This window comes from Panthera pardus, unplaced genomic scaffold (genome assembly GCF_024362965.1).
Source record: "Panthera pardus isolate Hobbes unplaced genomic scaffold, ASM2436296v1 HiC_scaffold_17, whole genome shotgun sequence".
Lineage (NCBI taxonomy): Eukaryota > Metazoa > Chordata > Mammalia > Carnivora > Felidae > Panthera > Panthera pardus.
In genome coordinates, this window is record NW_026526732.1 from 38,508,972 (window position 1) to 38,533,859 (window position 24,888).

The 24,888-nt window shown below is 38.7% G+C and overlaps 1 protein-coding gene across 5 annotated transcripts in view; it reads right to left on the reverse strand.

Annotated features, from left to right (window-relative positions):
• The window catches only part of NCOA7 (nuclear receptor coactivator 7), a 154,486-nt gene that overhangs the window by 40,194 nt on the left and 89,404 nt on the right, over nt 1-24,888 (reverse strand). For 4 of the 5 annotated variants that reach the window (XM_053904523.1, XM_053904521.1, XM_019418268.2 and 1 more), the window contains 6 exons: nt 21,602-21,709; nt 16,890-17,003; nt 16,178-16,303; nt 14,246-14,430; nt 9,068-10,113; nt 8,056-8,224 (listed from right to left, as the gene is read on the reverse strand). In XM_053904523.1, coding sequence (XP_053760498.1) covers nt 8,056-8,224; nt 9,068-10,113; nt 14,246-14,430; nt 16,178-16,303; nt 16,890-17,003; nt 21,602-21,709 — 1,748 coding nt within the window. The remainder of the gene's footprint in view (nt 1-8,055; nt 8,225-9,067; nt 10,114-14,245; nt 14,431-16,177; nt 16,304-16,889; nt 17,004-21,601; nt 21,710-24,888) is intronic. The other variant, XM_019418269.2, reaches the window with a different exon arrangement.

Genomic DNA, 24,888 nt, shown 5'->3' on the forward strand with positions numbered 1-24,888 from the left:
GACTGAAGATAGCTGGACATGATTGGTATATAAGACAGAATTAATTAGGTGCAGGCAATTGTATATATAATGAGAAACACAGAAGGTCTTTTTTTTTTTTTAATATATGAGATTTATTGTCAAATTGGTTTCCAACAGAAGGTCTTTCAAGGGGTAACATTTAATGAAGAAACAAAGGAGAAAGACTGGGAAGGAATGATAGAACGAAAGAGGGTGTCAAAGAAATGGATGATGGTCAATGGTATCAAAAGCTATAGAACATTGAAGCAAAATAAGAACACAATTATCTTCCTTTGTTTATCACAATACGTACAGAGGATGCCTAGCGATTCTAGCATTCCATTCTAAATCCAAAGCTGCAGGATGTTCAGGGAGGGACCTAGGTCTGTTTGTTTAAAGGCTTCCAGATGGCTTTATTACAAAGCTAAGTTTGGTACCCATTGATTTAAGCCATGAATTCCTTGTTAACTCTATATAGTTTCATCTCTATGACATAGAACACATTCCTTCACTGGCTTTAGTCCTCAATATTTCTGAAGTTAGAAACTTATAGGAGATTGCTCCTATAAGAGGAAAAGGTGTTAAACTTCCATTCCTTCCCCCAGTGCCTCTGTGCCTGTGGGTTATTCACCGGTCAAGTGTAGACAGAGAAAAAGATGGTTACTGCCAGCTTAAGGAGAAATCATTGTGGGGGGTACTGTTTTGAGAAACAAAGGATTTGCAAAGGTAGGGAAGAGAGAAGAACTACCCAAGTTTAGGAATACAACATTTATTATTATTATTTTTTTTAATTTGAGAGAGAGAGAGAGAGAGAGAGAGAGAGAACAAGTGAATGGGGGAGGGGCAGAGGGAGAGAAAGAATCCCAAGCAGGCTTGCTGATGCAGGGCTTGGGCCCAGAACCTTGGAATCAAGTGAACCGAAATCAAGTGTGGGACTCTCAACTGACTGAACCACCCAGCCAGCCGCCCCAGGAATACAGTATTTTTAAAAGGTGCCAAGCTAGAAGGGTCCTAGGCCTAGCAGGCAAAACCCATACAGTGACCAATCTCAGTAAGCCACAGATTCAGGCAAATGAAGAAAAAGTCGGGAAGGTAGGCCAGTCTATAAAAAGCTTTAAAAAGCAAACAAGGGGTTTAGGGCATGTGGGTGGCTCAGTTAGTTAAGCATCTGAGTCTTGGTTTAGGCTCAGATCATGATCTCACAGTTTCATGGGTCCAAGCCCCATCTTGGGGCAAAGCCTCTCATGGAGAGCCTGCTTGGGATTCTCTGTCTCCTTCTCTCTCTGCCTGTCCCCCATCTCCCTCTCTCTCTGCCTGTCCCCCATTCACACTGTCTCTATCTCTCCAAAAATAAATAAACTTAAAGTAAAATAAACAAACAAACAAACAAACAAATAAAATGACACGGGGGTTTGGACTTTAATTCTGGAGGCTTAGGATATTTTTTGTGGCAATGTGACAAGATCAAAATACCTTCTGAGGAGATCATTTTGACTATAAGGTAACAAAATAGATTCTCAAGGGAACTGTAATAGAGAACAGGAAACTGTAGTTTAAGTATAAGGCACTGTGTTCACAATAAGATTCATGTAAAATAAGGTAACTGGATCTTGTGATACTAGCTTCAAAGGAAGGAATATTGTCGGGTTTTGTTTGCTTGGGGCCAGATAGCCACTATAGCACATGAAAGTTCATTCTAATAATGAGCCAATACTAGAAGCAGCCTGCACCTTAACCCACTGCAAGTTATACTCTCTAACATTAGAGAAGGGACATTTTAGTCAAGCTCTTCGCTTCTATTCAATGTTCTGACGAGATCACCTCAATTCAATTAATGAGCACCTGTGGAGTATCATCCATAAAATATCAGTCACTTCCTCTCCTCGTAATTACTGAGACACACCTCCTCAGATGGAGGGCACTTCGGCAAGGTCCGAGGATATGAACAAATTTGGGGATGCTGCAAATTTTCATCACCTCACTAGTCAAGCAGGACTTTGAATGTTTGTGGTATTTCCCATTTGTGTTTCAGTGAATTGTCAACCTAAATAAAGGACATAATTAATGCAGTCTCAGCTGCCTGCTGCAGTGTCTGGTTATAAGAATGGGACTGAAATCAAATGGATTTGAGTATGAATCACAGATTTGATATTTGCCAGTTTGAGCAAGATGTCGAAAACCTGTTATGTCCCACTTTCCTCATTTGTAAAATGAGGAATAACACTACATGCCTCACAAAACTCTCATGAGTTTTAAGTGAAATCACCCATGCAAAGGACCGTCCAGAGTCCCGTGCTGGGAAAGAGTCAAGGAGGGCACAGACTGAGTACACTGCCTGCCCTCACAGCCCTCTCACAGCTGGGGAAAGTGAAAGTGTGCTCATGGGTGCATTTTGCACTTTATTTCTGAAAGGATTACAAAACTGAGCTTTTATGAAGTGCTTGGGAACATCAGTTATTCTTTATAGAAGAAAGTATCACGCTTTCTAAAACATAATCGACTTAACTTATACATGAGGAGTTTATTCTAAATGTGGGCAGGCACAAAATACAACTATCATATAAATCGAAGTGCTTGATGACCTTAATTAGAGGCTGATTAGAGAATATGGTATTTTAGAATAATTATTAAATATGTATTTGCATATCAAGGTATAAGTAAATTTTTATTATTAAAGGAGTCACCTAAAATAAACAGCCTCAAGCCACTACTGACCTTACTTTATATCAAACGAATGTCAAATAACAAGCACCCACTCAACTTTAAAACAGTTTTAAAGCTGCATTTTCTTCCTTACCAAACTGACAGAAATAAAGAATCCTACGACTCAGATTTCCCATCATGTGGGGAAAAGGGTACTCTCATGCTGTTGGTGTATAAGTGGTCATACACTCTCATGTGCCCTAGACATAGACTTTGACTTGGTAAGAGTACCTGAAGGACTTTATGAAGATGTTTAATGTAGCACTGCTTATAATGGCAAAAAATTTGGAACAACCTAATATCCAAAGCAGGAGCATGATTAAATCATCCTGGGAAGGTAATGGAGGGGTGCTAACTATATTTTTAATATAATATAGCATCTCATGTAGAAAATGTACATATTAAGTGGGAAAAAAGCAGACTGCAAAATAGATTCTGCTTCCCCAAACTTATCTGCATGTTCAAATGTTGCTAAGATTACCTTAGCACAATTGTTTTCAAGTTAAAAAAAATTTTTAAATACCCACAGGCTCTCTCCTTTTCTCCTATTAGCTTACTTATTACATGAATCACACTAACCAATTAATTCAGCTTGGGTTTAACATTTATGCATGACTTCACAAATTGTGCACAATTCCTGTTATTTGATTCCATTTCCATTGTATTTTAAAAGTTGGATTATATGAAATCAATTATTATAATACACTTCAGAGATTGAGACCATAAGTAACTGGGAAGAAAAAACAAGTTTCAATCTGAACAGGAATTATTGGTTCTTTCTAAAAAAGGAAATAATCTCTTAGTATTAAGAGAAAAAAAGACCATTATATTTTTTACCTAGAACAGTATCCAAATCTATGGAATACAATCATATCAAGTCTCTAAAAATTCTAGGAACTGTTTCAAGAGCTTTTCACAAGCTTCTCAAGGTACACTCCTGGTCTTATTTACCTAGAACTAGACCAATACCTGCCAGGTCCTATGCACTCAGTAAGTGTTTGTTCAAACAATACTTAACTGCTTAATGCTCACAAATGACCCATTTTTCAAACTAAGAAACTACGTTTCAAATGGATAAAGTATCTCATGCTCAGGCACAGTATTCCTAGGGATTCTCATTCATCACTGCCTGATTGCGTGACTCATTATCCCACTGGCCAGAGCAGGGCAGCCCAACTCCATACCTCTCTAAGGGCAGGGGATGAGACTTCCTATACTTCAGACACCTTTTAGCACAGGCTTGTGCAAAGTAAAGGGGCAAAAAAAGAAATGTTTGTCAATACCATCAACCTTAATGTTTGTAGTATTCTATCAAGGTAGGAATTCCCTCCAGATAAATTATTTCTTTAGAAAAAAAAAGTGTTGTTGTTATAGATATGAAACAATAGATTAATAACAAAGTTAAAATTTTTTGATGAAATCTCTGCAAAAAAGAATTAGGGTTGAGTAAAGGAAACAAAGTACATGCAGATGACTAAATTACTGTGAATACAATGGCGTATAATCAAGTTTTAAGTAATCGAATCCCTAAATTATTTGGCTATTATGGTTCATAGTCACTTTCAGAATGGCATATAGGATTGGTCTGATAGTCTAACACTTGACCAGTGGTTCTCAGTGTGAGGTTATTTTGTCCTTCGGGCAATTTCTTCCCTCAGGCAATGTCGGGAGACACTTTTGGTTGTCACAGCTGGGGAAGTACTACAGGCATCTCACTGGTAGAGGCCACGGATGCTGCTAAACATCCTATAATGCAAAGCACATTCCCTTAAATAATCAAGCAGCTCCAAATGTCAGGAGGGCCAAGGTTGAGAAATACTGTAGTAGACGATTTATACAAGGTGAAACTCTCCACTGTCCTCAAGTTTAAATTAGCACCAAGAGTAAGAGTAGGAAAAGCCTGGATGCCCCAGGTTCTGGACACTGCAACTTTCCCAAGCACACTACTGTCATCTGCAGCCAATTCAAGAGAAGTAGGTGATTCTGCAAGCTGCAGTGGAGACAGGGAGGTAAGGTAAAACGTGACATGCACTTGAACCTTCAGTGAATGTGCACATGTCTCCAGTAGCAGCATTCAGGAGTGCAAGAAGAAAGTACCAGCTTTCCTGGGTCCCCAGGGGTCCTAGATCTTCTGACAACTTCTGCCAAGTTAAATAAAGTTATTATTAAAATAAAATTATCATTAGATAGTTTTGTACCTAAAATTTAGTAACAAGGATCCCAAGAAAACTCATCCCAAACAAAGATAAATACAGACTATATGTAGCTTTCCCATCCCTGCTTCCCCTGCCTCCCACCTTCCCCATTTTCTTACTTGGTAGATTATTCATTTGGTGATGGCATTATGGAAGCCATAGAACACATTGTAAACAAAGAAGGGACTATTTTGGTAGAGTTATTTCCTAGTAATAATAACAAAAGGGGAAAAAACAAACATGTTTTAGAAGTATCAGGAACAATAAAGAGGAGTAAAATGTTTGTGAAGCTACGTCAATATCAAAATTATTAACCTCTTGTGACAAGGAGCTTCGAATGCTGGAGGAGTCAAAGAGACCTCCCATGAGAAAACTGCTGTTGAAACTCCAACGTGTGAAAGAGTCTATTAAATAAAAAAGCACATAGAAATGCCCAGCTTAATGTAACAAGGGAATCCAGAAGTTATCATCAGAGAGAGGGAAGCATTGCATGCCACGTCTTAGCTCCTTAAGGACCCTGATGATCCTGAAGTCTAAAACAAACATGACTTTTTCTTATTTCTTATGTGCACTTGGAGTTCTAGGTGGGTATTAACTATAGAACTGCTCTGTCTTTCCTAGACTTAAACTAAAATGTGGCTTCCTATAGGGTAGGTAGATAGGGAAACACATAAAAGAACAAGTAAAACAAAAATTTCCTAACATCTATACAAAGAAATCCATCATTAACACAGTGAGATATAACGCCTCCCAGAAAATGTTTGGTTAATGAATAATTAGTTCAAGAAAGAACATTAAGTGTATCAGGTTAGCCAAAGACCAATAGGTCACAGACACTATAAAATACAACATAATGGAATTTAACAAGTGATCCTACTCTAAAAAGCCCACAAAACCCACCTGTGTAAGAGGTCAAAGTATTTCAGCATTACAGGTTTCTTCTGGATTAAAAAAATGACAGTAATATAAGAACTACATGTGTGGGCCTGCTATACTTATTCTAGAAGAGTCCTTGGTACAGTTTCATTAAAGATAAAATAGGAAAAACATCCAAATTTCCTTATGTTAGAAACAGTACATTTTCAAAGAAAAAGTGATATGTATAATTGGCAATTTTTCTGGTAGACCCTGAAGGTCCACAGCACCAAAAATGTGGCTGCAAGTTTCAGTGCCTTGCTTTCCTCATCTATACAATCAGGAGTTGGCCTAAATCTCTAAGGTAGAGTCAAGTGTGAAATTTGATTTTAGAACTTTAATTTTAACAGGGCTTTAGAAATTACATTGCTTCTATTGAAATATTAAAAAAAATTTAACGTTTATTTATTTTCAGACAGAGAGAGATAGAGTGCAAGCTGGAGAGAGGCAGAGAGAGAGGAAAACAGAATCTGAAGCAGACTCCAGGCTCCATGTTGTCAACAGAGTCCAACGTGGGGCTTGAACCCACAAACCGTGAGATCATGACCTGAGCCTAAGTCGGATGCTTAACTGACTGAGCCACCCAGGCGCCCCTGATGAAACATTTTTTTAATAATTTTTTTTAATGTTTATTCACTTTTGAGAGAGAGCGAGCGTGAGTGGGAGAGGGGCAGAGAGACAGGGAGATGCAGAATCCGAAGCAGACTCCAGGCTCTGAGCTGTCAGCACAGAGCTCAATGTGGGGCTCAAACCCACGAACCATGAGATCATGACCTGAGCCCAAGTCAGACACTTAACTGACTGAACCACCCAGGTGCCCTGAAACATTTTTAAATAATAAAAGACGATAATTTTCTTTTCATCTCCCTAACATTCTGAAAGTTTCAGTGAAATACTCTAGGGGGTGCAAGCATAGGTAGAAAAGTATAATACTTAAACATAAAAATTACGTTGAATGTCCGTGTTAACATGGGTTTGTGTCTAAGACAAGAAACAGATATTGGCAAATTCATTAATTAAAATCCTATTAACTATTTTTCATGTTAAACTATAATTTATTAAAACAGGACAACTCCCTTGATGACAATTATTCTGGATACTGATCAACCAGAAGGTGTGCCCTTGCTTGGAATTTTATTTTCCTTTATTAACAATTTCATGCTTAAGGAAGCTTAAGGCAGGTGTGTTAGCCAAGAGGTCTGCCCAGGTGATAATGTTAATGACTAGGTAGGAACAGGAAAAATGTGTGAGTTTTACAATTTTATTTTATTTTATTTTATTTTTTTAATGTTTGTTTATTTTTGAGAGAGAGAGAGAGAGAGAGAGAGAGCGAGCAGGGGATGGGCAGAGAGAGAGGGAGACACAGAATCCAAAGCAGGCTCTAGGCTCTGAGCTGTCAGCACAGAGCCGAACATGGGGCTCGAACTCACAGACTGGGAGATCATGACCTGAGCCGAAGTCGGGCGCTTAACCAACCGCCTGAGCACCTAGGTGCCCCGAGTTTTACAATTTTAAAAAACTGACTGGAAGGCCTTTGTAAAGATATTTTTATTCTACCACATATACAAAAGGAAAACAATTTTTTCCAAAGATAGTATCTCCTAATTATTTTTATTATAAAGATGTCCTTAGTGATGGACTGCCAAAAAATTTCAATGCCACTATCCCTGTTGGCCTAGACTGTCACATAACTGGTAAAATATCTCCTTTAGCAATTTAAAAATACAAATCTCTCTAGAGGTGTACAGTCAGCTCCTTGAACCCACCCAAGGGACCTCACATCACACTTCTCATGCTGCTGTGTCACAAATACTCTCTCCTTAAGGCCAGAGCAAGCTTTAGTTCCCTAGAATAATAAGCACTTTAAGAACTACAACCATGCCTCTCTACTGTCCTTAGGTTTAGATCTGCTCCACGGTATCCTTGTATTCTTAACAGAATTGCACTTCTAATTAGCAGCACCCGAGAATACCTAAATCTTCCTTCATTTAAAATTCAACTGGGTAGAAAGTTATAAAAGTGTTTCAGCACACAGTACTTATGATGACCTCAAATTTGCTGAACTGAAACTACTCATTAGCAGAAACTATTCAAAAAATATCCTTCTAGAAATTCTAACATATACAATTAGGAGAAATCTCTTATTCAAGAATAAGGTTAACTACTTTAAGATTAAAAAAAAAAAATCAAGACGCAGTTAGAATCTAATGGACCAACATTTTCCATTTGAGCCCACGCTTACCTCTCCCGAGGAACAGCAAACCAGTACTCTGGCTGCTTTCTTCGTTTGCCATACTGCTGGACCATGGCTGCAGTGTGAGTGGCAAAAGATTTTCTCATTGGTTTTCCTACTTTAATGCACAGAAACATGGGTGGGGTCTTGCTTTTCTCTTCTTTTGAAGGAAGTATATCTGAATCACATATGAAAAAAAACTTCCTCAATACTGACAGTATTAGTGAAAGTCAAACCCTTCAAATTACAAAGAAGAGTGCCTGATCCCCTCTTAGTGATAGAAAATCAAAACATAGGGAAAAAAAAAAACCCCACTAAATTAGAACTAATCACATTTTTCAGACCTTCTTTAACACAAAAGGAAAAAGCGTTGGATGTTGCAGGTTGGTCTATATCATATAAGATGCTACCTACTGGGAATATGCATAAAAACCAACACAACATGACAAGTCACAAGAATATATAGCCATGAAGGGTACTGAGGACCCACTTACACCAGAAGGCAATTTAGTTTAGAATTGAAAGATCTTCAAAAACACTTCAAACCCCTGGGTCACCTGGGTGGCTGTCGGCTAAGCGTCCAACTCTTGATTTCGGCTCAGCTGGCAGTTTGAGAGTTTGAGGCCCGCATTGGGCTCTCCACCGACAGTGTGGAACCTGCTTGGGATTCTCCCTCTCGCTCTGCCCCTCCCCCTGACAAAAATAAATAAATAAAACTAAAAATTTATAAAAAAATTTCAAACCCTTTATATTTGGAAATTCAAGGTAAAAAGGAAAGTTACTTGAATTTTTTTTTTTTAAAGCAAACTACTTTTGAACTAGAAATCTAGGTTGGACCTAGTTCAAGGTCCAAAATAGATACTATTATACTGATGCTAAGTTTTTTCTCAATTAATGTATAAGTACAGATAAGCTCTATCCAGAAAAAGTTCTCAAATAATTATTCTAATTTTGCTTGCATTTGCAAGTTTCAGAAAGCCAACTATACAACAGAATATAAAGATAAACAAAAATGGCTTACCTTCAATGGGTACCTGAATTCTCTTTAACAGCCACAACTGAATTTCGGACTTATTATCCATTTGTGCGCCTTGGCAGCTGTTGTCCAGAGTAGATTCTGAAGAGATGTCTAGAGACTCTTTATTCATATTTTCTTCTGTGGAAGATGCCAGTTGCAGTGGGAGGGACACTCTCTCTTTCATCCAGGTTTTATCTGGCTCCTTACTGTCCTCAGTTGGGGGACCACCTACCTGGGGAAGAGAACTACTAAGGGTGATATCTATTCCCACTGGCTCAATACTTTTGCCATCACTTAATTCTGCCTTCTGCAAGTTTTCAGAGAACTGAGACCCTTCTTTGTTCTTATTAAGGTAATATTCAATGAGTTTAACTTTATCTAGATCTTCATGTATGTTCAGTGTGTTTTCCACCTGGCTTTCTGGGGAACCAGACTGCTTGTCCACCTCTGGCATTATATCTTGCTTCTCACAGGTTTCTAAATCTAGGGCCCCCTTCAGCTCAGCATCACTATCTGTTCCGGAAAAGCTCAGGGCTGACTGCACCTGCATTTTTGTAGTAGAACTGATTATTTGTGACTTAGCCTTCCTTAGCTCTTCTGGATCAAGAGTAAGGCACTCCTTTGAGGTGTCTCTTTTGTTCATTCCACTATCAGTTTGAGAAGAAAGTTCTTCCAAGTCAACAAAGTCATCATCTTCCCCTAAAAGGGAATTTTCTTTGGCTATAGATTCAAATGCAGCACAAGTGTCAGAAGGTTCCTTGCTGACCCTAGTCATTGTGGTAGATCCACTGGTTGCCTCTGTGGAAGATTCCAGGGTCTTTAGTTTTCCTGATACAGAGCTATCTGAGGGTTTTATGTGTGTGTATTCTGTTGACTTCTCCAGAGGTCTTGTTGATTTGGAATCTGAAGTGATGGTTCTCTCTCCATTCTGCTGCCGTTTTTCCTTGTTGAGAGATTTGAACTTACTGAATGGGTTGATATCTTTTTCTGAAGCCAGGTCTTCCCATTCTCCAGGCCTGTACAGAGGACAAAGATCCTGAGGTAGGTCACTGTCGGGGGAAAAATGGTGGGTGCACATGGAATGTTAAAAACAAAACCAAAAACAAAATGGAGGAAAGGCAAAAACTAAAACATAAACATACCACAACTTAAATTTATGTGTAAATGATTTCAGAATAAGGAAATGAAATCAAGAAATTGACTTCAAAATGAAACAAATAAACTATAAGAAGGGGTAAAACAAAGGTCCATGAGAGTCACATATCCTACTAGAAGGACATGAATGATTTTTGAGGTCATTTATGAACATGGAGATGTCACCCACCAGATTTTTAATGATGAAATAATATTTCTGATATTCGTAAAGGAAAGGACAAAGGAAATGTTTTAGTACAATGACTTAAATTCCTTAACTATGCAAAGCTTTTCCTTTTTATAAGATAGCATATAAACCAACTACATTAATTCTTAATGGTTCATTGACTGAGTTGCTACTCATTTAACTGTTGTAGAAGTTACCAGCCCCAAACCCTAATTCTGAGTTTCATGACAAAGGATCTGATGTTTCCAATAACAGACATCCTTCTCTTCCTGAGGGAGATGCAAGAAGCTTATAGCACCTGCTCCATTTTACACTTTAAAAATTTATAGAAAAGTAAACCAAATAAGCTCTTACTTATAATACTAAGTTTAAAATTCTTAATTTCTTTACTCATAACAATATCATTTTACTTTATGGTGATGGACGCTGGTTTATCATCTGAAACATACTGTCCCTTAACAACAGATGATTTTCTACCCAGGTTTGAATGACACAAAAATATTGATTAAATATGTTCTCCAAAGTTGAAAATAAATGGTCAAGAAACATAATTTTTAAGCTATGACTGGAAAAATTTTGAGTAACCTGTATTTTCACTTACCTTAGTATTAACACTGGATTAAAACACAGATATATAAAACCCTCCTAAAAAATAACATTGTTAGATTTCAGAAATAATTTCTAAAAAGCCTAGATCATATTTAGGTAATACTTTATTTTTTTAAATTTACTGTCAAATTGGCTAACATACAGTGTATACAGTGTGCTCTTGGTTTTGGGGGTAGATTCCCATGATTCATCAATACTCTATCTATTTTTCTGGCTTTGAAATAATTATGGCCATAAGCCAACAGAGTACCAGGAAGTTCTCAAGTTATAAGACTATCTCCCCAAAGTTATTTCATAAATCACACACATGGAACATTCATGCTTTTTCCAATACAAATAAAAGCCTCCATAATTGTTAGGCTTTCATAAATGCTTTAAAAAAACTTCTTTAATTCATAATTCATTTCAATTCAATAAGCATTCATTGAGCCGCTAAATGCCATATGCTAAAGGACGATCTTGCAATGTCTTTGTTCTGCAGGAACCTGCATGCACAAAAATGTTCTGCCCAACACTAGCATCCCGGGAGACATTAAAGATGCTTCCGTCCTAGAGTCAGATAAGTAGTGTAACGTGTCATAATTTCCATTTTAGGACCCCAAATTTAATTTGGCATATTAGAGGTCATAAGAAGTCTTGCAACAAAGAAACCCAGTTCTTCACATACTTGGTTAATAAGCAAAACTTTCTTCCATGAACACCCAAGACCCTTTATCATCTCTTCCTGATCTAGCTTGACCCCCATGAATAGATGTGACTACACTCTGCTCAGCCTCTTACTTTACCTTGTCTACCCCTCCCTTCTTGTTCATCTACCTAATCCAAGCGGGGATTAACTTGTTTTTTTGGCACCGTAGCTGCCAAGCACTGCTGGGGCAAAGTACACAGTGGTGTCAACGGTCTCTACTGTTAATGTTTTCCAGACTCAGCCAGACACCTAATGTTGATCAATAATCCCTTCAGTTGTTCTCTTTCTATTCTCTGTGGCTACAAAATGTCCTACACAAAAAATATAAAGCCTGAAGTAGAGGGTAGGGAGATTTCACTCACACTCACACACACACACACACACACTTTTAAAACTATTTGCACATTGCAGTTACAGAATTTATACATGCTTTATCATACGATTTTTGGTAATAATGAAATTTTAAGATATTTCTAACTTTTAAACAATTGATGGGATTCTGAAGTCGATACGAATTTTGTATCACACCAATTTCGCTCACACATTCTATTTTGCCCATTGGTGCACATATTGTTCACTAGACTGAAAAGTCTTCACATACTTGCATCCAAGGTGAGAATCAGTGAATAATTCTGAAAGAAACTGAACATAGTAGGAGCCAATTCTTAACTCTTCTCTTTCCCTCCAGCTATAGCATTAACTTCGTATCCCAGATCATTAAAAATCTCATAATGAGAGAAATCTTTCTGTAAAGACATGCCTTCCTTTCCTAATATTAAAAAGAATACTTAACATCTTAAGCTGAAGATGTACAATAGTATTATCCCATTAGAAACCATCATTGGGCAAGAAATGCCCCCATTTGCTTAGTCATTCACTTCTAAACTTAACTATTTCTTTACTTTTCTTCTTTCTTCTTGTCACAGAGAACCTAATGTTCATTCCTTATTTCTAAAACTAGCTCCGCATGTCCTCCTCTCTGCCTCCATCTAAGATCCCAAGGTAGCGGGACACTCCCTCACGAGGGTTTTCATGGAATGCCATGTGCAGTTCTATATGGTGCCATTTCGTTACCACATCTCTCCATCTGTCTTTTGCACCCAGTAGACTATAAGCTCCTCAAGGGCAGAGGCCATGACCCACTCATCTTCACATCCTTGTCACACAAGAGGCATGTACTAACATGAACTAGAAGCCTCGACTGCATGGACAAGATTCCCCAGAACAATGAACAGAGTTTCAGATATGAATTAAAGGTTCATATAACAGCTATACTTAAAAGGTATCAGGCTATTTTCTAAGAGTTTTAGTATATCAATACATTGAGTTCTTAAAACAGACTTATAAGCTGAAGAACGCTCTTCATTCCATTTAACAGATAAGAAAACTGAGGCTTGGGACTGAGCAACTCATGCAGGTCATGGGGCTGTCAGTGGCTGAACCAGGACAACCCAGGTGGTGTGGCTCCAGAATTAATTCATCACACAGAACTGCCTGGCCTGCAACACTGCCTCCTACCTTTTCACTTGGATACTTTGGTCAGAATTTAGAAACTACCTCAGTGCCCATGCTCTGCACTGGCTTCAGTGGCTTGGAGCTGAGTAAGGGCCAAGCGGGTCTGATGCCAAGGACTCTGAGAGTCCAGGGAGACCTGCTGGTATAAATTCCTAAGGATGATGTGTGTGGGTTAGTTCTCTAGCTGCCTGCCCTTCTTTTCATAAGTCCCAAGGGCTAGTTTCTCTTTGCACAATTAGGACCCACCGCTTTCCCTCTACCTTCCTATCATGGAGGTTTCTGAAGAATTTTACTACTAGGAGATCTAGAGAAACAGAAACGTTGACAAAGTGACAGTAGGAATCATATTATCCCTTAAATGAATTGATACCCTGAGCTTTCTTAACCCTCTTTCTCTTTCTTCATGGGAAGCTTCCTTTTCTCTCTTTTACAAAACAAAAACAAAACAAAAAAACCCTCAGTTTTATAAGGCAAAAATAATCAAGACTAAGATAATATTCATCTACGTTTCAGAAACAAACAGATCAGTATTGCTCTCTCTTCATACCACTTAGGGTGGTCCGGCTACGGCCACAGTGGCCTCAGCACTCTCCACTCAGAGCTTTCTCTGCAGGATTTAGGGAACACCTGAGTTAGGAAGCCTGCCTACCCTAGAATTTGAATGAGAACAAAATTCAACTAAACTAAAGAAAAATACTATTCTCTTACTGGGAACCAGACTAAAATTCTTTCGGAGAAACTATTTCTTATTTCATTGATTCATTAAGAACATGCATTGCTTTTCAGAAAAATAAGCCAAGAAATGCCATTTTTATGTGTTGGCTTTTTTGCTTTTCTCCTTTCGTTTTTATATGTGCAGCTTTTCCCTTTATCTCCATTCCCTCTCCTTTCTCTATTCTTTAAAAAATTTACTGCACAAATCTTCCACCTTCAAATTCACCTCTATACAATCTCCCACTGCTGCCAACTCCCTCACTTTTTAATTGCATTTAATTCTCCAAACACCGGAATTCTGTTTGTTTTTGGTAAACAAAGAAATATCTCTTACGATGGCAAGGCATCTTTGATCTTCATGTGGGAAATGTCGTTGTAGAGGGCAATGGAAACCACCTCTTCCATGGGGCAAATGAGGCCATACTCCTCACAACCATTTTCAATGACCAGGGGATCAGACTTATGAGGGTCAAACATGATGTTGTTTGGAGTAACAATCATGACGCCTCCGACCACACCCTACAGGAGAAAGGGACAGGACAGAATCACCACAGGCAGAAATCCAACCACAGCAGCTTTAATGGACTCGTGTTAACATTCTGTTGACTCTGGCGTACCATGGTATCCCATCACACCCCCTTTAAGGGCAGGAGAACAACAGGCTGAAGAAATGCAAAGTTGGGTACTGTGTGGTGAGGCAGAGAAAACAGAGCTGCCTCACTAAAGCAGTCAACCGAGCCTGGTTCTGGAACACCTGCTGCCATAGTACCATTGTGGTGGGATCTTGGGCTGCACATCTATGCCTCGCACTCCCCAGTCCTCTGTAAAATGGGAGGGCTGTCCCAAGTGCTTTCCCAATTGAGAACTGGGTGTTTTACAATCTACTCAGCACATGTTCACTATGTGTCCAACCAGTATATGGTACCGTACATGGTACACGGCATCTGTCTCAGAGCCATGGTGCAAATTAGAGTCCTAGTATTTTTCTCTCAAATGTTTAGAAAGGTCACATTCTATTTGTGCCAGCAAAATTCGACACAAATAGGAATATGAAATATTTTGCAGCCAGAGATGAATATAGCTAAACTATGGAGGCTAATAGTAAACAAACAGTAATTTGGTGGGAACTTTTGTCCGTACCTTGGTCAGTTTACTGTTTTATAGATGGCAACAGGGATATTATCTACCAGAGACAGCAGGACACGGAGGACTCCCCATAGGTAGATTATTTACCTTGGTCCTCTTCGTTAGTTAACTGATCATCTTTGTGAAACATTTTGCATTTCAGGCATTACTTATTCTTGGTTGCAAAAGTTAAAACGCCTATCAATAGTGTATTTTCCTACCATTTGGAACCTGGCATGAAGTCTCTACTCTGCACACAGGAATTGACTTTACATCAACATAACCCCTTCTTCAGAGGCTCACTGAAAATTGGATTTGTTCTTTGTAAATCACACCAACCACCAAAAAACTAAATACACAACACAGCAGACATTATTTTTAACACCAGCATCTCCAGCAGCAAATGGGTTGAGAATTGAACATTTCCGAAGTTAGGTACTAAGGTCTTTACATCAATTATCCCTTTTAATTACCACCCCCTACAAAGTCAATTTTATTACAGTTCCTATTTCATAGATGAGGAAAATGGAAGCTTTGGCAACTTAAATACCCTGCCTATAGTCTCAGAGCAAGCAGATAGCAGAGTTGGATTTTATTTTATTTTTTAATTTTTTTAATGTTTATTTATCTTTGAGAGAAAGAGAGAGAGAGAGAAAGAGAGAGAATGCAAGTGGGGGAGAGGCAGAGAGAAAGGGAGACACAGAATCTGAAGCAGGCTCCAGGCTCTGAGCTGTCAGCACAGAGCCCGGACGCGGGGATCAAACTCATGAAAGGCAAGATCATGACCTGAGCCAAAGTAGGATGCTTAACGGAAGGAGCCACCCAGGCGCCCCAGCAGAGTTGGATTTTAAATTCACTAACTCCAGTCTTTACTGTTAAGCGTATACTATATTGTCTCCCTAGCAATTTATAAGCCAAGAATTGAAAGATAAAATGATAAGTCCTAGATCACAAAGAATCGTATTTCTCCTAATATATAAAATGCTAGGGATCCAACAGGGGAAAACAAATGGACACTTATGAAATCTTAAGCTGAAACTTTGGGAAAGATATTTTAATGTCTCCTATCTTCAGTAGTTTGAAACCTAAGTTAGTTTTTCATGGAGTTCAAGAAAAGGAAACAAATGACACTGCCATATACCTTTCCATCAGTGAAGTATCGACAATTCATTTTTAGAAATTTTACCACGCCTGGCTCATCTTCTTCAGAAGTGGATGATAAGACTCTTTCAATGGGTTTTAAGGCCTTTCTTGCTAAGTCAGCATCCTTTAAGAAAGCAAAATTCCCAAAATCAAATGGAAGCCTTTTTAAACAGATTATTTCTATAAATCAAGCCACATAAGTTTCCTATAAGGAACCTGTTTCTATTTACCTTGAACATGAAAAAGAGCCAAATATGCTTCATTCTCCAAGAATTATCACAAATACAACTAAGTATCCAAATCAAACTAAGATTTAAACAACAACAACAGTAAGGGTGTACGTATGAACTCATAAAAATGGCTCATCAAATGTTTTTAGAAAATAACCTAAATGAAATAATTCATATTTGACTCATGGTTCAATTTCTCTAGAAAAAGGAGTAAAAGCAGTACAAATCAACTATCTGTCTCATCCAGAGTTTAATTGCATACTTTTACATATAAAAGGTGTGCATTTTTCCCTCTGAGACCTTAAATATGAAATAGGTTTCTTTTTGATAGGACATATTCTCTCAACTAAGACAAATCCTTAACCCTACCCCCTTTGGGGAAATTTCAGATGAAAACCTGTGAAAAACAACACATAAAATTCTACAACTCAAAAAATTATTTGATAAATATGAATGTTAGTTCACGAATGACATACATACAGGCAGTTTATCATATTCTGCATCTGATGATGAAGGAGACACAGTAGCACCAGGACTGGATGATGATAATCTTAAGGTACTGGAAGGAAAGTTAGCATCTGGCACGAAAAGGACCTGAGAATGGGAAAGACAAGTGAAGTGAATATCGAGATCAGGCAAACACTGGACAGTGTTTAGGGCATTACTTTCTGTACAGAATCATGCTAAGTACATAACTAAGACTTGGTTGGGGGGCACCTGGGTGTCTCAGTCGGTTAAGTGTATGACTTTGGCTCAGGTCATGATCTCACAGTTCCTGAGTTCAAGCCCCGCAATGGGCTCACTGCTGTCAGCACAGAGCCCGCTTCGGATCCTCTGATCCCCTCTCTCTCTGCCCCATCCCAACTCACGTGCTCTCTCTCTCCCTCAAAAATAAAGTAGACATTAAAAAAAAAGTCTGTTCTCTTAAAAAAAAAAAAAAAAAAAAGACCTAGTTGGCCTTCCCAAAACTTGTAAGTACCCTGGAGGCTTCTGGACTAATCCACGAAACAATTACTCATAATATGAATGCGTTCAGTGCAAAAGGTATGGAACACACCCACAGACACTGCAGGAGCTCACAGAGGGGAGAACAAGGTGGGTGAGTACTCTGGGCATGTCATATAAAGCAAGTGGGTCCAAGTGAGGCTTTGAACAGCATAGAAGATTTAGAGAGGAAAGAAGATTCCAGGGAGGGGCACTAAGGACAGGGAAGAAAGGAAAGAGTAGCATGGCATGCTTCTAAACCCAACACCTGTATCAGGAAGAAATGGAACAAATTCACGCTTGCTAACTCTCAGCAGGCCCTGAGTACTAACGTAAGATCGTTACAAGTTGTACAAGGTAATATCAATAATCTCAATAATTTCTATCACCATCAACTTATCTAAAAACAAAAATTGAAATCTCCCACAGTGTACAAAGTAGCCTCTTTCTGCAAAATGTACTGGTGCCTGAAATGTTATTATGATCTTATCATTCAACACTCTTACAGTGAGACATGCAACATTTTGGCATATATCACATACAGTCTTAAAATGATGTCCTTTAGGGCTGCCTGGGTGGCTCAGTCGGTTGAGCGTCCGACTTCAGCCCAGGTCATGATCTCGTGGTCCGTGAGTTCGAGCCCCGCGTCGGGCTCTGGGCTGACAGCTCAGAGCCTGAAGCCTGTTTCAGATTCTGCGTCTCCCTCTCTCTCTGACCCTCCCCTGTTCATGCTCTGTCTCTCTCTGTCTCAAAAATAAATATGCATTAAAAAAAATTTTTTTAAATGATGTCCTTTAATGTTATAAAACAGAATTCAGCACTAATTGTATAACAACTGTTCACACTTTCCCATCCTATCTCTGTTTTAACTTTAGTTATTTAAATCTCTCTTCAATCCAGAAAAAAGGTGAGACAACAACAAAAGACACATTCTGATAAAGGTAGGAAAACCAATATCAAGGAGAATAACATGAGGACTAATTACTACTGAAACTATGTACTCCAAAATTACCAAACACTCTTTGAGGGGTGGGCCATAAAACGGGTTCTGAGTTTCCAAATAACCAATGCAAAGGGACAGACATCATTAGTCAGCAGAATTCAACTTCCATAAGATAAAAACAAACCAGTCTTGGGGTGCCTGGGTGGCTCAGTCATTTAAGCATCTGACTCTTGGTTTTGGCTCAGGTCACGATCTCGTGGCTTTGTGGGTCTGAGCCCTGCATTGGGCTCTGCACTGGCAGTGAGGAGCCTGCTTGGGATTCTCTCTCTCTCTCTCTCTCTCTCTCTCTCTCTCTGCCCCTCCCGCACTTGCATCTCTCTCTCTCTCAAAATAAATAAACTTAAAAAAAAAAACCCAGTCTCTCATAAGTAGAAGTATTTTCTCATTAAGTCTCATAAAGAGTATCCCAGTCTGAACTACTTGTCTTTGATGATACACTGACAATTAATACAATAACCAGTTTGGGAGGACTGTTCTTAATAACATCTGCGATGTAGATCAACGGCAAACGCCAAAGTGTAGAGTTCTACAAATGTACCTTACAGAGGGCTAAAATTCTATGCTCTCTTATCTCATGTATCTGGACAAGAGGAATGAATGGATAACATTTCTTCCAAGCAATTCTCCATTAACAGTTTTTTGTATCTGAGTTTTGACAAGTGTTAGGCAACACAGGTTAGGATTCTATTGTCTGGCATGTTCTAAATGTCCAATCAAAAGGATATTTCCTGTGCTTAAACAGTTCATTACAGTGTAGAGGTGACAGTTGGTTGCTGGGACGCTCAGTCAGAAGATGTGCTACCTCAACATGGAGGTGAGCCAGGAACATGGGCAGGGGTAAGGGCGGTTTACCCACTGACTACAGAAAATAATTCTGCTCCAACACTCAGGCATAACTGTCAAATTTTTCAAAGCATGTGTAGCCAAGGTGCTCGATGAATATAAAAACAGCTTAAACCTATATCTGCAAGGTAACTTCTGAGTGTGCTTAAGATAAACTACTTGAAAAAGTATATTCTTTGTACATGTCCTGAAATTTGATGTAAGTATCCAAACTAACAGCCAAACTCAGGACCTTCTAAAACTTTTGTTTAGGCCTCAGTTGTTTACATTTATCTGCTATTGCTTTTGGTCTTTTAAGCAACAAAAGAGTCTACAGTTGTAAGATTTAAAAGCTTCAGGTAACTGCCTCTGAAAATTACTTCTTACGTGTAGTCACTTACCTAGCCAGACCAGTTTCCTTTCCTACCTCACGGTGACCATCAAATCAGTCTCTAGAAGAGTGAAGCTCACATTTCTTGGAGCCAGAGCAGACAAAAATAGTCCTGAATGATCAGATCTACTGAGAAGAAAGCAATACCTACCCCACTCAGAGTATTTAAAAATCCTTGAAAACAAAAAGTTGTCTACAGTTTTTGAAAGCCCCTTGATTTCACTCTTCTTGATTTCTTATCTTTGTCAACAAAATCCTAATTCTATCTGGGTCCTGGGACAACCAACAGCACACAACTGTTTAGTCATATGAGGGCTGGACTGCAATAGCAAATGCTAGAAAAGCCATCAGAGATAACGTGGCCCAACACCTAACTTCAGGGATTAGGAAACTGAGGCCCAAAAAAGGAAGGCACTCACCCACATCAAACAGTTACTACAAGGCCAGTCAGAAACAAAGGGTTAGAGATCCTACTTTGGTATTTTTGCCATTATAATAGGCATATTAAAACAGTCCATCGGTTACTGGACCTTAACCTAGTACCAATATTTTGTTTATGGACATAGTAAAAAAAATAAGGAATTGCTCTAAATTATTTTCCTACATTCTAGTGACTACATTCTCTGTTGTTTTTTTAATGTTTTATTTATTTTTGAGAGAGTGTAAGCAGGGGAGGGACAAAGAGAGAAGGGCAGAAGATTTGAAGCAGGCTCTGCACTGACAGCAGTGAGCCCGACGTGGGGCTTGAACTCACAAACCATGAGATCATGACCTGTGCCAAAGTCAGATACTTAAATGACTGAGCCACCCAGGTGCCCCTAGTGACTATAGACTTTAGCCTTGAATTAGTAAATACACGTCTAGGTTCTCTGCTATGGGTCAGTTACATAATATGCAGTAATACTTCAGATTATAAGAAATCCCCAAAAGGAGACATCTACTGTTAGTTTTCTTAGAAATAAATTTTCATTAATTTTTGAGAAGTTTTAATGTATATCTCCCTTCAATTACCTGGTGCTGGAAGTATGCTAATTTCTCCTTTTAACAAGAACATAAATACTAAAAGTACCATAATATAAACTAGCCAGCTTATGGCCTGTTGGCTTCATGTGCTGCCCTTGAATAAAACGCAAAGAACAATCTCACTGTTACCTCAATAAAGTTGTCTTTAAAAGTAATAGTATCTATTCTGGAAGAATTAAAGGTCACTATAATGTAGAGATGCAGAAAAATGCTCAAGTCAGTCCACAACTAAAACCAGAATGTGCTCACGGCAACCAGACGGTTCTATGGATAGGAATGGAAACTTGGACTCAGCTAGGACCTGCCAATGACTGTGTCATTTATATCTATTGGCTAAATGTAGTTTCAAAGTAGTAATAAAAGAATATCTCATTAAATATGTGGAAGGCACTAAAAAAATTGGCTGGATTAACCAAGAGTGGCAAAATTACACAATTAGCTAATTTCATTCAGTTTAATAAATAAAGTATTAATTTAAAAACCTGGGGAAGAAATGCTGTGGCTTTTTCTTGATAGTCCTGCTGAATGTCTCTGCCTCTGGCTATTTTTGCCAGGTATCATATAAATACAAAAATGAAAAAAATTTGCTTAAAGTCAAATGATGGCCATAATGTATCCCAGGAGTGGAATAAACTGAAACGTGCACTTCTAAATTAAACATTCCAAGAACATTTGAGTTACATTCTACAGAAGAAAAAGTCAAATTTAACTTCTCTTGATGCCCTACAGGACACCCACAACATAAACTAATGATAGTTAAGTAAACTGTTAATCATCTGCAAGGCATTCATTTCTGAAGTTCCTAAGTTCTACAATGCATTCAGAATTCTTGGATCTAATGGAAAGACTGTACCAATGCACATTATCAACGATGATAATCCCATGACACTAAGAGTGAAGCATTAAAAATGGCAATAAAAGATAAATGCAAAATTTCTAAAAAGTAATACCCAACAAGTAAAGAATTACCTGGCCTGGAACAATAGTATGTGTGAAAAGTTTATTCAGTTCCACTAATTTATTGGGAGTGATGTTAAACTTCAGGGCTATGGAGTTTAGGGTGTCCTGGCTTCCAGCCTAGAATAATCAAACAAACAAGATTCAAAATATAAAGCAAAATCAACAAACAAACAAAACCCTCCCTTTTAGTAAACAACATTAATCTATTTCTGATCTGAGTGGATGAAAAGTAGTTCTTTCCAGATATATTCTGAAAAAGAAAGTAAATACATTCTCCATTCTTAATAAAACCACAGAAAAGCAAAGTCTTACATGCAATTCATTTCTGGGCTCCCTTATCTTCAAATTTCAGTGTCCACTAATAGATTTCTAAATCTACTTTGGCACAACCTAGCTGTGTGGAGTAGAGGTTCACAACGTACAATAAAAACTGTTAAGAAGAGAAGAAATAAAACACACACACAGTCCCCACCCAATAGAGGAGGGCTACTTCCTCTATTCTCAATGTTCTGTCTTCTTCCCGTCTGTTCACTGCACTAAAGGCTCCTGCACGGTGACCTGTTAATGGCTGATAACCTCAGTGTCAGCACAGTGCCCAACACACAGAAGATACTCAAATGTCTGACAAATGAATATGACGGAAGGCAAGTAAATCATTATGAAATTCAGATTAGCTACCAATAACTGTTCACAGTCATTAAAATGACAACTTCTGATAGTCAGCCAGATTAGTGTTATTCTCCAAATCTGTGAAACTTGCGATTCATGCCCCACATGTATATTTCTTTCTTTCTCTAACAAAGGGTAATAGGCCTAAGAGGGCAATGAGAGGATGTGAAACTTCACAGTAAATAGCTCCACCCACAAAAATGCCCCTGGTCAGGCCAATATCCCAGACTTCTTGTCTAGGGTCACTGGATAGAACTTGTTAGTGGGAGGCCACTCTGGTGTGTGTCACTAAGAAGTTCCCATATACAGCCTTGGATCAAGACAGGTGACTGTCCCTATATTCAAAATTGGCTCCACCAGGTGAGCCCTGACCGAGGTGGCGATGTGAGTTGGCTGCAGGAGGTCGTGGACTACTGAAGATACAGATGTAGAATTAAATTCACCACTGTCCTTAGGATCAAAACTCCACCAACTAGAGGAACAGTCTCAGACTAATCAAGGTCATAGATACAAATTACACCAAAATGACCTCAAAGCATTTCTGGAACAAGTCAGTATATAAATACATGTATTTTAAAAAATAATTTAAAAATTAGCAATATATGGCCCTACTTCTACCTTGGGCAAAACCAGCCTTACTAAAAATGAAAAAGAAAAAAGACGTTTTGCCTAACATATTCAAATCCAGGGGTTTTGGGGGTTTAGAGTCAGTATGAGACACACTGAGAGTGGAGACTACAGCCAGACTGCTGGATCTGAATTCTAGACCTGCCACTTGCTAGCTGTGTGACCTTGGGTCATTTACTTAACTTCTCTGCGTTTCAGGTTCTTGATCCATCAACCAGATAATTGTAATTTCTGCTTCGCAGCACTTACTTCATGGCAAGTGATCCAAAAATTTACTTCATATTTTTAAGAAAAGACTTACAGAAATATACTGTGCATAGGGAGTTCAGGGAAGAGAAAAAACCTTAACAATCTGGAATTATTACATAACGGCAAGACATAAATACAGCATCAAGCCACAGACCCTGGGATGGATATGGGAATCACTAAATGTTTAAAACTAAACAGAATGCGAACATCCACAGCTTTGGAGCAATATAAGCAATCTATTAAGTGCTAGCATGGTTCTCTAAACATGAAGTTATGAATCACCTTTTATTTCCAATGACAAGTACAAACAATAACTTGCCAAGTAAAACTAATCCCCATAACCTACAAATCAAACAGGCAGACATATCTGCATTGCTAATTTGATCACCTGTTTATAAGAGTTAATGTGGGGGTTGATACTTACTCTCACTGCACCATTTAGTATATACTATGGGAAACGTCTCCTAGAAAACACCCCTTGTCATTTCTTTGGAGGGGCTTGTGCATAATACTGCTGGATACACACATGGCTTTAGAGTTAATATTGTTACTAATGATAAATAATCCAACACTTCTTGAGTACCTACTATCAGGTAAGGCACTGTGCTAGGTGTTATGGGGATCAATAACCTATTGTGGACCATGGTAAAGTGAAATAAATAATCACCCCAAATCCCTCTGGAAAGGACCAGGCCTATAACCCACAGAAAGATGCCTAGAGACGTTCACCGAGCACTGAGCATGAAATGCCTGTGCCAGGACTCCTCAGTGTAACTCTGGAAAGGCTTGCAAACAATTTACCATTCCAAAAGAAATGCCAGGGAAGGATCAGGTCTTGCTACTTGCCTGTACAGAGCCAGGCATAGCACATGAATAATGAGTAGGAAAAAAATGCACACGAGAAAATCACAACCAGGTAATGGCAACAGCACTTAATTTCTTATTACAAGTCAGAGAACACTCCTCAACAATGCTACTTCAAAGTGAATTAAAACAAATCTATAACTGAGTGCTCACTTTGTAACAGACCTGGGATAAATATACACAGCTCCTGGCCCCCCGGAGTTCACGCTGCAGGAGAGAAATGAACACACGGCACGTATGCGGAGGTGCCGTAAGGGACACATACATAGCATTATTCATCTACTAACTCAACAGAATGGAGGCCTATACCCTGTGAGCACCAGAAATACAATGGTGACCAAAAAAAGGATCTCTCTCCATGGGTACATGAATTAAGGCACAAGATAGACATTAAAACAATCACATCAGTGAATCAATAGTGTTAAACTGAGGTACATTATGTAAAGGAACATGAACCTATGAGAGTGAAATGAAGAGATCTGGATGGATAGTCACAGAAGGTAACAATGAACATGAGGAGTCATGGGAAGAGGATGTCAAGGGCAAAGCTCTGGCTTGTAGAAATGTACAGCTTATGGAGCTATCGCTTCTTGAAAAAATACCAGCCCTGGAGGTCTAAGTGGATAGGCTGAGTAGGAAAGTGATCTGTGATTATGGAACTCAGAAAGCACAACCGGCCGTCACTGGCATATTGAAGATAATTCAAGTCATAGGTTTACATGAGATTACCCAGAGAGAAAACATAAAGGGAAAAGAAATGACCTAGAACAGGTCTTAAGAAGCTTCCTTAATTAATGGGCACACAAAAGGAATGCAGCTAAGAGGATGTGTCAGGGAGAAACATCATGCAAATCCAGTGGTCTTAACAAGTGTTCATACCTCCTGTT